Raw genomic sequence first — 16,823 nt, 5'->3', positions numbered from 1 at the left:
TGTCCAAAGTAACTCATCATGTCTAGAGATTCAGTCCAAATTATAAACTTACATTAGGAGCTGGATATTTCAGATTGTTTAAAGGCAGACAAGTGGAAGTAAAAACGAATGAAGAAAAGCTGTGATCAGGAGGAACCATATGGTACTCTTGTAACAATTAAACTCAGTGCTCTACTTTGCTGCATGTCTGCAGGATGCACAGATTAAACCCTTGTGCCCAGGCTCCATGCCAAGATTAAATTAATGTTCCTAAATTTTTTATTTAATCTGCTTCTGTGAGAAGGGACCACAGCAGAGTAAATAAATGAGTGAAAACTTGGGGATGTGTAAGGTCTTTATCCCTTTTCTAACCTCTCCCACTGTTCTCTCACATGTGTTTTCATGGGCATAAGGTAAAACAGTCCTGAGACACCTAACGCATCTCTGACGTGTTTTACTGTGCATGTTAACAAGAAATTAGAAGCCAATGAAAAGATCCAAACCCCATACTTTCCCTTTTAACTCACTTCATAGGCTACCAATGCCATAAAAGTTCCACAATTAGTCAAAGGTACTTTGCATTGCACCTCTCTAATTCTAATGTTTGCAAACTTGACATGTCTGCATACACATTTTGGAGAAAATTCTTGTAAAATTCACTTTCTTGGTCCTCACTTAATTAAAAAAAAAACAAAACAAAAAAAAAACCACAGGAGGATCTTGCAGTCCTTTCTAGTGTTACGTGCACATCCAGAGTGCTCTGACTCCGGGCTTTCTAGCCATGACACAGGCAGGAATCAGCACCTGCTCATTCAGGCACAGCACCATGTGAATGTGAGAGCCTGGCTCTGGCTCAGAGCTGCTGGACTGGCTGCAGAGCCCCATTTACCCACACATTGCTCTAAGTGATTCTGTCACGCTTGTCAATGGCATTCTGTTCCCATCAACCTGATCTTTAAAACTATAAATCTGAGGGAACAAAGAGGGAATAACTATCTCAAAATAAGGGCATGCTGGAGGAAGGACAAAGCTCTATTGATAACAACCTGTGATCAATTGTTTTGTTCTGCCTTACTTTTTGTAAGGCCCAAACAGTAATTTCCATTTTCATCTACATATTTGGAATCATTTTATGGTTGTTATTTTTGAAGGACAGACCTAGTCCTCCTTGCTTCTCCTTTGATTTGCATGGTTGATTCCACTGTTTAGATTATGTGCTAGCCAGTCCCGAGTTGCTGGTATGGTTCTGAAGTTAGATCTGACTCAAGCCTTTAGAATCAAAAGAAACAGAAAAACTAATTGATTATTCACTGTGTGCTTTGAATTAGCCAACTGTGCCCCAAAACAATACCTGTAAAATTATTGAGTAATAATAATTTTAATAAATGTAATATTTTCCAAGATTCTTTATCTCAGAAATTGTCTGCCTTGATATAGGGCGCTAGGTAAAGTGGTTTAATTAAAAAGTAAGGTTTTGTGTCAGTCTGATGAGTCCTCTCTAGACTGAACAGCTGCTGATTTTCTGCTCTGAGTGTGACATGATGCTGTTCATTTTCTTATTTATCTCTGTGTATCTCACAAGGGAGCCAAATCTAACAGGTCATGTTGGTGGACCTATTCTGCTGTAGGAAATATTTTTGCTAGATTTTCCTGTAGGACTGTAGGAATTCTGTAAGCAGTACATATTTGCTATCCAACACTCCTAATCCTAGGCCTTTATTTTGTTTAAAAATCAAGTCATGTTATACATCATTAGCTACTTTAATGTATTTTTTTAGCATTTTAACAACTCGGTAGTATTTAGTGGCTAGAAATTATTGCAAGCGTTGGAATAACCTTTTTAATCTTACACACAGAGGCCTTTAGGTCACTCTTGTAAAAATAGGTCCATTTTTTTTCAGAGGATATACACAGTAAATTGGGTCAGAGCCTCACTAGGCAAGTTATCTCCTATTTTTCTCAGTGTAGACCTCACTAATCTAGAGGTGAAATAGCTTCATGATCCATCTTTCAGACACAAACACGGAATTAGGACAGTGGTAGCATCTGGACTTCTGTGTTTACTGGAAGATGACTGTCTGAAGCAAAGGGATGTTTCATCTGCTGCAATCACCAACTGCAGATGTTGCAGCCTCAAGTGAACAGCACTCAAATAATGCAGGTAGTGTGTGTGAAGGCAATGACCTGTGTGGGTTTATGATTGTCACTGACACCTGTGAAAATGCAGATCAGAAAATGGCCCGTTGGGAATTGTGTAATTATGCTCAGTTTAGCTCCTGGAGGATGAAGTTCCTTTTAAGTAATGTGCTTTTTTACAGACTTAACTGCACTGTTGCAGGATTAATTTTGCAAATAGTTCATTATAATGTGGTATTCTAAAAACTGCCAAGGCAAATATTTCTCAGTAGTGCCTGAGAAACTGTTAAAGAGACTGTGCTGTGCCTCACAGCATTCTTACTGAATTGGGCAGCTGTTGTGTGTGTTGAGTGTGTCCATGGCACTGGGATGCACTGCTGGATCCATGGGATACTTGCAAACATGAAACATGAGATTGACACAACCTTCCATTGGTGCAGGTGGGCATGGAGCTCCACACATTGATTATAAAAGTATACCTTTTTGGTATTGTTCTTAAAATCATACTTTCTTGCTTTTCTTTTTTTTTTTTTTCCTCTCTTTAATCTTGCAGATTTCAGAAAAAAGATTAAGAAATGTTTGAAATTATTTGCAATAGACTGTTAATTTGATAAACATTGAATTTGCTTAAATTCAAGGGTTTGATTGATGGGAGGAATTAATGACAATATTTTATATTTCTATGCTTTTAGAATAGAGGGTGTTTGAGAAATGCGTAGCCATCAGTTAATTAAGCACATCTTTATGTGCACAAACCTTTATCTCCTTGTTACATATTTTTCTAATCCACCCCTATGTTTTTTGCAGTTTTCAAATAAACATGTCAGTTCTCCATCACTGAAGCTGGAGTGCTGGGATCTCTTGTGCAGATCTGAGTGTGATGTGTTATACACCTAAGCAGGGGGCGTATTCCAACAGAGCAATGTCCTCACTATAATCAAAGTGTGCCCATAAAAATTACGCTTTTTAAACAAGATTTATGTAAATGAAATTGTAGAGTAGGTTTTTTTACGTGCTTTGCTGCTGAGGGTCTTCATGACCTAAAGTGATTTCCTTGGGAAACTTACTGTGGAGCCAGGAGGAAACCCAAATATCACTGCTACTCACAGAACTATCTTTTTATCCTGAGAAATGAGTCCCTCCTTCAGCATAAGAATGAAGTCTGGTTCATTTGATGTGAGCTTATGGCAACAATGAATCACCTGAAGTGCAAGTGCAGTTTCTCCCTTTTTCCATTTTCAAATCCATAGAACAGGAAGGGTAGCAGTGGATTTATGCTCTTGCTTTGCAGAGCATGTTGCCCATAAAATTAGGTATGAGGAAACAATAATTTTTGGTATTATATTAAGGTATGAATACCTCCCTCTGTTTAGGATTTCAGTATTTCTTGCTGGCTTTTAGTATTTCAGCATGAGTTTAATAGCATGGACTTCAATGAGCTGGAAAGCATATACAGTAGTTACTACCCTACTTAAATTTTTTTCCTATCCTTAAAGATATTTTACATCTCTAATCATTATTTTGCCTCCTTTTCCCAAAGAACTGCCCTTTCCTCCTTCTAAAGGTAACCTGTGTTCTGTAATTGTTTAAACAGAAGCTACAACTTGTGATAGAAAAACTTGTCAGAGCAGTAAAGCTTCCCAGTGGCACAGAGACACTCAAAAGGTCATCTCCTCTGCACTGCAGGAGATATTTGCAGGATTCCAGCAGAGAAACTGGTTTACAGCTGTTATCCTGGCAGGATAGATTAAAAAACCAGAGAAAGAGCAACCCCTAAACAAAGTTACTGGGAAACCTGACATTGATTGCACGTAGTGGGTCCATGCTGAATTTCTGAGAAAAGAGACATCAACTTGAGTAGTGCCCTGACTGCACTGCTTGTTTGCAGGTTTCCATCCAACTGCCAAGAGAGATCTTTGATGGCAGATTTTCGAAGAACAGTGTGCCTGTGTTTGGGTGTCCATCTGTATGAGGAGGGAGATGTAAAGCATTAAAGATTCAGATTTGATTCGTACTCAGAGCACTTCAGTTCCATTGACAAACTTTCAGTTACAGCAAGAGGAAAGTCAGACCACAAGCAAATTCATACCTTGTATAAAATTCTTGGAAGCCTAATGGTGGCACACAGTATATGAATAAGATTCATTAGTGATGATTGTCAGATACCTCTGTTATGACATGATGGATCCCCATATCTGAATTAAATTCTTGAAGGACCCACATGAGGAAAAAGCAATGTTATTGTCACTCTTATGCAAAACTTCAGAGATTACAGTTACACTTTGTTTATGGCATTCCTGTCCTTTCTTGAATTGAACCTCAATGTGCATCTGTCCTGAACAGAGCGTTTGTCTCTTCCAAGGTGTGAGTGGATTTGTGTGTGATTTTGCAGCTTTGATTCTTATGCACTTTGGGATCTTTTGGGGACTCTGTGCTTACCTCAGGAAGTATAAAGCTGCAACCTTTGTTCTAAATCTATGTTGATTGGTGTATCTGAGAAAAACACACATGGAAATATAATAAAAGGCTAGAGAGTAACAAAATTAGAACAGGATTTGAATGTAAATGAGTAATTGTTTCAGTGGTGAACTAATGAAGTTTAGGTTTCCTGCAGGTTTGAGCTTCATGTTTGATTTACTGGTATCTAAGAGGTACAAGATAGAATTGAAACTTTTTTTCTTGTTAAGCTTTTAGAGTGGTTTTATGTGCTCTGTTTGCTGTTTAGTGAGATGTGACCCTTATACTATTTCTGTAGCATCTCTGAATTGTGGAGCTGCATAATTTCATAGCATTTGAGGGAAACAGCTCATCTGTTTGAAATGTAGCTGGAATTAACAAATGGTTTCAGGAACAAATACATGTGTGTACATTCACATAGACATGTCCTGAGCACAGCAGTGTGAGCTCTGTTCCATAAGCAGTTTTATGATTGTCTAAGCATCCAATTAAGAATTATTAAGGTTACAAATACCTTTAAGATCATTGAGCCCAACCATTAACCCAGCACTGCCAAGCCCACCACTAACCCATGCCACCAAGTGTCACATCTGCATGTCTTTTAAATAGCTCCAGGGGTGGTGACTCCACCACTGCCCAGGGCAGTCTCTTCCAGTGCCTGACCCACCCTTTTGGTGAACATTTTTTTCCTAACATCCAATCTAAACCTCCCCTGGTGAAACTTGAGGCCATTTCTGCTCATCCTGGTACTTGAGAGAAGAGACCAACCCCTACCTGGCTACAACCTCCTTTCATGGGGTTATAGAGGGCAATAAGGTCTCCCCTGAGCCTCCTTTTCTCCAGGTTAAACACCCCCAACTCCTTCATCTGCTCCTCATCAAACTTGTGCCCCAAACTCTTCCCCAGCTCTGTTGGCTTTCTCTGGACACACTCCAGCACCTCAATGCCTTTCTTGTCACGAGGGGCCCAAAACTGAACTCAGGATTCGAGGTCTGGCCTCACCAGTGCCCGGTACAGGGGGCAATCAGTGCCCTGGTCCCACTGGCCACACTGTTGCTGACACAGCCCAAGTGCCATCGACCTTCTTACCCAGCTGGGCACATTCTGGCTCATGTTCTATCGCTGTCAACCTGCACCCCCAGGGCCATTTTCCAGCCACTCTGTCCAAGCCTGTGGAGCTGCAGCAGTCATGTTGAACCAGCACTTGGCCTTGTTGAACCTCATACGACTGTGAATGAACCAGCACTGGGTGATGGCTGATTCACATACAGCTGCTGCCTTTTATTAACTATTGATGCAAATGCTGAAATGTCAGAGATCCCAGCTTTTCACCTGAAGTCTTTGGTATTTCTGCTGTAATGAGAGGCTGAAGGAAAAGCAAAGGTAGCTGTGAAATGCCCAATAATAACTTCTGAAACTGATTTCAAGTGAATGAGTGTGTAGTTCCTAAAACAGTAACACTGGGAATTTTTATTTCTAATGAAAGAAGCGAGGGTTTCCATGTGTTTGGTATAAAAGGCAGTAATTTCTAATACAGTTTTATTGATTAAGGCTTAAAATCACTAAATCTTGCGTGTAAATGTGACTCAGTGTGAAACAATGTCTTTATCAATTTCCAAACAGTGGATAAATTTGTTGATTATGTTTCAGAAATTATGAACTGTCAGTAGGTTTTTTCAGGCTATTATAATTTTTACAGAAGAAATTATATAATTATTGCCCCTGCAGTAGTAATGTGTAGATCTCTACCAAGGCTTTCAACTTAAAGTAATGTAGACTTCAAAATTAATAGATTCTTATGGCTAACCTTAGTCTGAAGGATTCAAAGAGAAAACATGTCCAGAATTTAGTATTAAAATGAAACAACTCTCAACAGAGTTCAACCTTGCACCCAGAAAAAACCCTCAGGATGTACATCCTGACCATGGGAGAAAGGGAGTCCTTGTACCCTGGACACAATTGCTATAGGACTTCATGAATGTGCCTCTACCTTTATGTGCTTCTACCTTTATGTGGTATCACCAACTTCTCCTTTCTTTAGCAACTCACTGCCACCACTGTTTTTGTCTTTGTGATCACAAAATTCTCTATCCACCCATTCCCAAACCCATTCAAATGAAATGAAGACCAAAGTGCATTATTTTGCTGTCTTGTCTGTTGTGAGAAAAACAGAGTCCCAGTTTGCACTCTAATTATTCCAGCCTTGCAAAGGGGAAGAAAGGAAGGGGGTGCCAAAGTCCTGAGTGGTGAGACTCACAACTTAAGTGGTGAGTCTGAATGAGAGAGAAACCCAATCTCCTTTTCCTCCAATGAGTTACTCAACCATTCTTACCTGGGAACCCAGGAAATAAGATAAGATTGGCACAATTCCCATTGGCATCATGGAGGTCTGGGGTTAGCTCAGCTGGGTTGAAATAAAGCCATTAACGATTAGAAATAGTACCTGTTATATTTTAAAGACACTATTTGTAATGTCTACTGGTAGTAGTTCTATATATCTGTCAATGTGTGTGTCCTGCAGTATAAAGGTGGGCCTTATTTAATTTTCTGTTTTGTTAAAACTCTGTTATTGTTTCCATTTGAAATATAATCATTAAGATACCTTTTAAAAAGCATTATGAAACTATACATTTTCATTTTTCAACAGTGTTAACTCATTTCTTTGGAAACAGCAGTAGAATCTTTCTTTGAGAAAAAAAAATCACCTAGTTTTTAAAACCATTTACAGTTGTTTTCATATTAATAGTTTGCTGTAGCCACATTCTGGAAGTGTGTGTGGGCTTTTTGTAGTGTGTTTACAAATATCTCACCATATCCAGGCAGCTGTCATTATTTTATATTTGGCAAGTGGGGATATAAAGATAAAATTAGAGTTTTATATAAAGCTGGAGTGTCTAGAATAGGAGTGGGATATAAAGACTTCTAAAATATTTGCTGAGAACTAATTGGAACGTGTGTTGCTTCTGTGATTGCTTTGCATCAGGCCTCTGTGTTTGGAGAGGAAAAAGTGATAAATGTTCGGATTGGGGCTGAGAGAACTTTTTTATACCCTGAGCTATTTCTATTTTTTTTAAGAACAGTAGCTTGAATGTCTGCAAATGCTGTATTGTTTGCAATCAAACAGTGAATCAATAAAATAATAAACACAAAACACTGAAGTGAGGATTTCTCCTGATGAATTGTGCATCTGAGGAAAACTTTATTAAGAAACTACAAAGGCCAGTTTTATAGAACACAACAAATAGTATTTTCCATTAGCCTTCCTGCCTTTACACTGGTGGTTTTTGTATTCAATTAAAATAAAATTGAAATCCCCAATATAATTTTGGATGAATGTTTCATTTTGAAGTTTCAAAGAAACTTGGATAATTTTTTTTGAAGGTGTAAACTAAGATTTAAACTCAGTGATCAGTGCCCACAATTAAAGCTGAACAAGCTGCTTCACTTGAACCCTCTCTTAATGATATGCTTTGTTTCCTGTGCACAGTTCATAAACATTTTGGAGCCTGTTTTTATAGGTAAGCAAAATATTTGTTTTTTTCAAGGGCTGATTCTCAGGGTAAGATCCTTTCCTTCTTCTGTGACCCAAATATTTGGGCTCATGGAGGGTAAACAAGAGAGAGCCTGGAAAAGAGCACATCTTTGTCCTGGGAAACCACGTGGCCCTTTCATGCCCTTTGAATGAGGGGTTGGAGCAAGCAAATATTCAAAAAAGTACTTAATATACTTTTCCAGTACCTCATAATTGCTAAAACAGCTGTGTTCTGGTCCCATAAAGACATTCACAGGATTAATTGCAACTGGTATGCCTGGGATTCATCTGCCTAAATGTCAGTGTAAGACTGAGCAAAGCTTCAGCTCCTGTTATAATAAAGGGAAACCTATGTTATGGCAGTTGAGGGAATATCCTAAAAAGCCTGTGTTTATACTCTAAATGTACCTAATCCCCACCCTCCCTGCACACACACCCTTGCCATTTTTTCTGTATCACCTATAATAGGAATTGTGAACTCCAGCGCTTTTATAAAGCCACTGTCTGCTCTCTTCTATAAAAATAAACAATATATTATAATAGGAGTAGAGAAAGAGGAGCCAGGCCTGAATTAGAGGTCATAGATTCAGAGTTAATTTAGAATTTGGCAGTTGACTTAGATATGATTGGCAAGGAGATTTCCAGAAGGCTGCAACTGTAAATTGGAAATAAATGGAAAAGGATTATGTGAGTGGGAGACAGCTTTGAATCTATAATGCATGTCCCGAACCTGACTTGCTCATAAAAGAGCATGTGTTTAATGTGTCATAAAAATATTTAAGTCACATTGGTCTTTGTATAAATATTTCATTTTTAAAGTTGGATTCTGGAGTGGTTAAAAATGAACTCAGTGTGCATATCCTTCCTATCAGTATGAAGGATAAAAAAAGGATAACCAGAAACTGGGTCTTTTTTCCCCTTCCAGACTTATATTCTCACAAGATTCTTTATGTTTTCTTTTGTGTCCAAATCAATTTTTTTAGTCTTTGCAGTATCATCTGTTTTGTTATATAGTATTCCTGTGAGAGAAGCTATGGATCTATTATATTAGGAGACAGTTTGGAGGCAGAGTGAGTTGCTGCCAAGAAGGCATTCATGTATGAGCGTGTGAATGTGGGTGGGTGACTGAGATGTCCAAAAGGGACACTCTTCTGTGTTCCTTCAGCTACTTCTGTTCCAGAGATGATGTAGATCTGTAAATAGAGCGAGATATATTTTGAATGTGCCCATGTTCTGCACCATTAGTTTTCTCACTGTTGGGAAACTAAACTGCAAGAACCTGAACATCTGCTACCACCTGGCAGCTCAAGTGGCTGAAGGAAGGTGTGACAACAGTTAAAAAAAGATTACCTCTATAATGTTATCTATTTTCCTTTTTGCTGTTTTATTTAAGTAAATACAGTCTCTTAATTTATCCCCAAAATAATGTAGCTCAGCGTTGCTGTTGGTGCCATATGGAATGGTCTCTAGGACTTCAGGAAACCATTTAGTAATGTCAGAGGAAGAGGGAAGTGCCCAGAGCTGCACTCTCCCCATCACGCTGTACAAGCACATGGTTAATGAACCTTTTGGACAGGTTATAAACTGATGTCTGAGGCTGCATTTTCCCCATCTGTAGCAGCATGTGAAATCCAGCTGAACTTCTCAAGTGTCACCCCAGTGCATAAGACTTGCACACCCCCCTGTTATGATTGTTTTATGCTATTCCTCCCAGGTGAAATATGTGCTTTTAAAATCCATGGACAAGAAATGCCCTTTGAAGCTGTTGTGCTGAACAAGACGTCTGGAGAAGGTCGTCTTCGAGCAAAGAGCCCTATTGACTGCGAGCTGCAGAAGGAATACACATTCATCATCCAGGCCTATGACTGTGGATCAGGACCAAGTGGAACCAACTGGAAGAAATCTCACAAGTGGGTGAAAATAAGGAGAAATATTTTTTTTGCTTAGGCAAACGTTTGCTCTGTGGTATATTGAAGGTCTCCTTTTTATATTGTTGTCAGGTAGAAAGCAAATATAACAAAGATGAACCATTGCTGCAATACCCACCCATTTTTTCATTCCTTTCTCCTTTTAGAAGATGTTTTTCTTTTTTGCTTGCTGCAGTTTGACCCATTCGACAATGGTTTCACTTAAAGCTTTTAATAGGATTCCTGTGCAAGTGGAGAAATGCTTTTTTCCATTCTTGCTTTTATAAAAAAAAATAATTAAATGCATTGACTAAACAGATCATCCAGGACATGGAAGCTGACTCTTAATAATAATTACAAATTTTAAATAGGTTTTCTCTCTGTTCATCTCATTTCAAAAGATAAGAAAAGATAAATGACCCTCTTTTTTTTTAGTATATGCATGTCTCTGAGCTGCAGCAGTGTTGCCTTTGGACAGTGTGTTACTGACCTCAGCTTTTGGACAGCAAGTCTCAGAGGAACTAAAATCCTCTGAAAGAGAGGTGTACTGAAGGTCACTAGGTGATACTTTTTATTCTGGAGCCAGTTCCCTACATAAGTTTAAGTGGTACAGGGCCTTCTTTTTCTCTTTTCATTCACGGAACTAATTTGCAGACCATTTGTCATTAAAGATGAATTTAACTCTCATGTAGATGTATAAGTGCTGTACAAATTGTTCGTTTTGCTGAGAGCCATTTAAATAAATGATTTGTAGTAATCATTCTTCCTTTTGCTCATCCAGGACACAGCACAATTAAAAATTTAATTAGGTCTATAATGCATACTGAAGTTTTTCAGGATATTTAAAAAGAACACACATTTAGAAGGAAGCCTGCAATATCAAATAACCACCAAATCACAGAACAGGTTTTGCTTCAAAGTATTAAGTTTTATTATGTTTACCTCTCTCATGTCAGTAACAAACTGGTACATTCCACTTGTGGAAAATTTGGGTGTAATAACTAAATGAAATGTGGCCCATCAACACCAGACTTTGTTACCCTTTCTTGTAGTGATTTTGACAGTAAACCCCACACTAAGCTACAGTGTCTGGGGTCCCAACCTTTACTAATGGCTCTGCCACTGATCTTGAAAGTCCTTTCATTCTTCTATTCCTCTGTTACTCTGCTTATCAAACTAGAGAGCAAATTTTTTTAAAGCAAGGCCTTTAGAGTTTACTCATTAAATACTAAAGACCTCAATGGATTACATGTACAGTGTTGTAACTAATTAAAGGATTAGATAATTATAATCAGCAGAAGGAGCCTTATTTAATAGGAAGAAGGTTCATAAACGGGCCATTTTTAGCCAGTGAATATGTAAGACTACTGTAATTTTCTTCCTCTCTCTTTGCTCATTTTACACTGTAATGGTATCATTGACTTTATTTTAAGAGGTCAGAGTGATTTTAAAAGGGAGCACCATGAAGTCCTCTCCCTGCGAGCAGTGGCAATAGACTTTAACCTAGTGCCACGTTAAGGTACTAAATTGGGTAAATTAAACATAGAAATTCAGTAATGTCTCACTTTAATGGGTACTTACAGAGTTTTCCAGATATGTTTTGTTAGTCTCTTCAAGTGTTTTGAAAAGAAACTGTTAGTGAGGTGTCATGATAAAATAATTTTTGTCTTTGATGTCTTATTTTCTTATTTTAGGGCAGTAGTCCACATCCAGGTAAAGGATGTCAATGAGTTTTCACCAGCATTCAAGGAGAGCGTGTACAAGGCCACTGTGACAGAGGGGAAGATCTATGACAGCATCCTGCAGGTGGAGGCCATAGACGAGGACTGTTCCCCCCAGTACAGCCAGATCTGCAACTATGAGATTGTCACCACAGATGTTCCCTTTGCCATTGACAGGAACGGTGAGTGTGGGGAATGAACAGTCCTAATTCTGGGACAGAGAGCAACAATTTCTGTAGATGGTCTAATTGCCTGTTGATACTGCCTGGTAACCTGGCTTGAGTGTTAACTCAAGAGAGTGATCCTGTTCTCATCACTGAGAATGGAAGAATCGTTACACTGGGAAATTCCAGCCCTTCTAGGTAAGATTTGGGCAGAAAACAGCACAGAAATTTACTGTGGAAATTAAACCACCAGTTTTAGGTGAGCAATATGTTCCTCTATCACTCAGTCCATCCTCTTAATTATCTCAGATCTAGTTTCCCATCCAAGTGTATGGCATTTCCTAATGCAGCATGCAGTCCTACTTATCAGAGTTTATTCACTGGATTATAGCTAGTCCCATTTCTGGAGCAGACCCTGAATATAGAATGGACAATATTCTGGATATGTTTATTGACTGTTAAAATTTTAGGGTCGTGGGTCCACAGATGTGCCCATTTGTGGGGCTTCCTGAAGCAGGTCCATGATTCTGCAGTACGGAAGAAAATGTGCTTTGGAGAATTAGTACCATTTTTAGTGGGTTTTGGTTTTAGTTGTTTTTCTAATATATATGGTATTATACAGAAAATAATAAACCACATAAAGCTTTCCACATACAGCAGTTTTTGAGCTTGGTGGCCCTCTGTGTCAGCTTCCTGCTTTTCCCAGTCAGCTTCTCATCAGGGAGCAGCGCAGAACATGACACTGAGTTTGGGAGTGGTGGCTGGGTTGCATAAAAAGTGTGTGGAACATCTTCCCTCCCATTCTCCTCTTGCTTCAGACAAGACAAAATAGTTTCCCAGGAGCAAGCACCCTGTGTGCATTCCCACCAGTGCTCTGATTTATCTTTCCTAGCAGAAGCATTTAATCCATATTGTATGTAAGAGAAGAGCACTGTTTGGAAGTTAAATCTGATTTTTGGCCAAATTGGAAATTGAAAGTGTGCATGGAGCTCCTGTTCTCTCTGAGCAGACATTTTGATGTTGGGATTTTTCATAAAAGCTCTTTACCCTGTTGAAAAATTATTCATCTCTATTTGTGCAGTTCTTGCACAATGAGCAGCTGAGCATCACGAGGTAATAACCTGTTGGCATCAATAAATTGTAATGACATTGGGGAAAATGTTATTATACACTGGGAGGCAAGTATACGATATAGGAGGTATAATCATGATGAGTATGTTTGTGTTTGAGTAAACGAGGTCAGCTGGCACAGCAATCTTTTGCCAGAGAATTGCACAAAGGATTTTTTACAGGAAGGGGGCATTTGGAAATGAGTAATTCTCTGGAAGCTTTTCCTCTCTGTGGATTTTTTTTCTAACTGTGAGATTTCCCATTTTGTCATATAAGGAAGTTCTCCACGTTTCTGTTTGAAACTATTATTTTTCCAGAGCTCCATGGGATTTGCCCCTGTGGGGCTGGGTACTTACACAAGTTTCATAATTTCATACCTTTGTTCATTCTGGTTTGTGACAGATATCCTAGATAAATAATACACTGAAATTAGCAGGACACAGAGCAGGCGTTTCTATTGCTTGTGCTTTTTCAGCTGCTATCACACAGTGCAGCTGCCTCAGGAGTGATCATGGTTTTTTTACAGTCAGAGGCATGATCAAAAGCATGTGAAATGTCAGGAATCCTTGGTTACATCTTTGTCCTCGTGTGCCTGGGACCTGCTTTTCAGCAAAGGCAATGAGAAAATCATTGATTTAAACATGCCTTTAAAGCCTGCAGTGAATAATTGGTATAAGGCTGTAATACTTGCAGTTTCTTGGTCATGAATTCAATTAATATTTTTTGATCTATTTGTTCACTAAAAGAACAGTGCTGCCACAACCAACAGTAATTGCAGTCTAATTTGCAATTTTTTAAGATAATGGTAATTGCTTAAACCTACTGGGATTAGAGACAGAGTTAAAATAGATGGTTACACTTTTATTTTGTGACAGAAACATGTTGCTTAGTTCCAGCAAATTTCACTGCTGAGAATGTCTCTCTGTGGCAGCTGATATAAACTTTCTCTGGTGCAAATTCTTTGGCAATATACCCAATTTTTTCCCCTACAGGATGGTTAAAATAGGTGTCTGAGATGCCTGGGCCTGCCTACTAATACTGTGCTAATTAGGATTTTTGTTAATAGGGTTTTTTTACCCATTGTGAACTACAAATCTGGTTTCTTGTGTCTTTCTGCAGGTTATAATTTTTTCTGCTTTTTAGTAATGTAAGTGTGGAATTTCATTGCCCAGAGAGAGTATAACCCCAGGCCTACAATCAAACCTAAACATTGCAGGGGGCTCAAAAAGAAGGGGCGAGGCAGGTGTGGTGGGTGATGATGAGAAAAACATGCAAGTGTCTGTCCCAAACAGTGGATTTTTTCACCACCAACATATGAAACTAACCAAAAACACAGATCTGTAGAAAGATGAACATGCTACTCCATCAGCCCTTTTTATTTTCACAGATCATTGTCTTTTTGGACCAAACTTATTTCTGGTATCTACTTCCATGCATGGAGCATTTTATTGTCTTGAAAATTTATATTTGTAAGTTAGACACCTAAAGGCACGTAATATAAAGCTTCCCCTTTGCATTTGGCAACTCTGACCCTTGGTATGTGATTTCCTTGTGAATAAAATTACGTTGTGCTATGAAACCACAGCACTTATAAAATTGGCTCTTGTACATGATGAGCCTAACGTGGAGGGTAATGAACTCGTATGCATGAAATACAATCATGTAAAGGCAGAGGACGAATTTATGCTTTGCTCTGCAAAGAACTGGGACTAAAGGTATAAGTTAGAATATGTTTTAAAGTACTATTGCATGCAGATTGGTGTAGTTTTCTTCTTAGCAGAGAGGCCCAATCATCAACTCAGTTATTGTATCAATTTTGTGTAGGCTTTTTTCAGGTGACAGAAGAATTAAACCACAATTCAGATCTGTTGTAAGGTAACAACATTTCTCACAAGGTCTCCTCCTTTGCAGCCCTGAGACCTGTGGTAGGAGCTGTGCAAACTTCATGTGGTCAGAACGGTAGTGAAATGTTAAAGCTAAGCATTTTTTATTTATTTTTCTATGAAATCACAGATTCTTTCCAATTTTGTTGAAAAATTAACCTCTTTGACAGGAGGAAATTCTACTCCTTCAATGGATTTATGGTCAAATATAGCTCCTGGTGGCTCTTGGCTCCTGGAACTGTTGATCTGCCACTCTTGTGAGCAGGCTTGAGTCAGACCACTCATGTAACACTGTCTGTCAGCTCCTGTAAGAGTTAAGAGATTCAGTTTTATACTCTTTATGCACACAGGAAGTAAGTGTGGAATTTAAGGGGGAATTGCCATAGTAAATGAGTCAAGTCTTTCCCCGTTCTTGTGACTGCTCCAAAGTAAGGTGAAAGACAACCATAAAAGAGGGATGTCTGTATCAATCTATCCCCAAAACGGACCTTGAAGAAACAGAGCTGTAAATGTCTGTGTCATCAGGCAGGATTTTTTTTATTCCTGTAGTAATTTATCTGGGTTTTGGGGTTTTAATCTGTTGTAACTCTGGGTATTTCCAGGAAAATGCAGATATTTAGGAAGAGTAGGAAAAAAAATATTTTATGACCTAATTGTCAACTGTGTAGAAATATACTTACTTCTCCCATTACATTTTTCTCTTTTTTAATAATAAATTCCCTGTTTGTCTGTGGATAGAAACTTTCAGAGTATCGTCTTTAAAACCTTAATTAGTCTGTATTTATAGTGCTTCCCTTCTGTGTCTACTTTTTAATCATATTGATTGAATTGTTAAAAACCAAACAATCATAAAGGATTAGAGGTAACAAAAAAAATTATTAGGAAATCAATAAGCTATTGGGTAACATCTGCAAGACATTCAAATGACCTTCCAGAATAACATGTGATAGTGAGAATCTTTGTAGTCCAAATCTTAAAAGACCACAGTGGAATAGATATCTTGGAAGAGAGATTTAGTTAAATGCATATATGTTGTAATGATTTATTAGTCTTGTAGGACATTTAATGTGTCACACAAATTCTAGCAGTCTGCTAGTGTAGGTTCAGGCCATTTTGGTTTCTTGAGAATTCTCTTTCTGATTATGGACTAAAATAATGCCAAAGAGAAGCAAATGGAGAAATATAAAGATTCATGTAAGAAACAATATAATGCAGAAAGGAAAGAACAACTGAGCAGATATCAAATCAGTAATTAAGTATACATAGTGGCAGCTTTTCATTAAATGCTCTTAAGCATCTACTAATCAAGCAACTCAAGATAGTAAAAGGGGTAAATTAAATTGCTTTTCCAATTGCTAATTCAAGAACAATGAAGTGGTTGGTATTGTTATTGCAGTTGCTTTTGTGGAGGGGAGAGGAATCTACATGGCAGACCTGAACATGCCTGGTGAGATGAGGGACTCCAGAGACAGAACCACAGAAAGCTGTGGGACACAGAACTGTTTCCATATTAGCCTTCAGCAAGTCTCCTGTCTCCATTTGAGACATAAAAATAATAAGAGGGCTTATCCTCCTCTGTGCTTGCTCTGAAAGGAAGGGAGACTCAAAGCCAACAGCAAATGGGGTATTGGGTCTGATTTTAACTGCAGATCTAAGTAAGGGTTTGTTTGGACTACAGATTTTGAACCTGAAGATGGTGATAAATGCAAAAGCAACCTTCCTTCAGGCCTGGCCTGACAGTTTCAGTTAAACTAATAAAGCTGGTTTAATGTAGGAGTAGTAGAAAGAAAAGTGGTGGGCTCTGACAAGATAAGGAGTGTGCATCAGAGAGAGAGACACACCTGCTAAAACTCTTGTCAAACTAATGGAGGTTTAGTGAAAGACTTTTCCTAAGAAGTTGCAGTTGTCTGCTTTTTCCTGTCTTTCATTCATTT

General features: G+C 38.4%; 1 protein-coding gene across 1 annotated transcript in view; it reads left to right on the top strand.

Moving 5' to 3' along the window:
• Positions 1 to 16,823, top strand: part of CLSTN2 (calsyntenin 2) — a 329,826-nt gene that overhangs the window by 234,662 nt on the left and 78,341 nt on the right. Inside the window, exons 3-4 of the mRNA XM_050308320.1 lie at positions 9,819 to 10,014; positions 11,706 to 11,914. Coding sequence (XP_050164277.1) covers positions 9,819 to 10,014; positions 11,706 to 11,914 — 405 coding nt within the window. The remainder of the gene's footprint in view (positions 1 to 9,818; positions 10,015 to 11,705; positions 11,915 to 16,823) is intronic.

Source organism: Myiozetetes cayanensis, unplaced genomic scaffold, assembly GCF_022539395.1.
Source record: "Myiozetetes cayanensis isolate MyiCay16 unplaced genomic scaffold, myiCay2020 scf13, whole genome shotgun sequence".
Lineage (NCBI taxonomy): Eukaryota > Metazoa > Chordata > Aves > Passeriformes > Tyrannidae > Myiozetetes > Myiozetetes cayanensis.
This window is presented reverse-complemented; position numbering and strand designations above follow the sequence as displayed.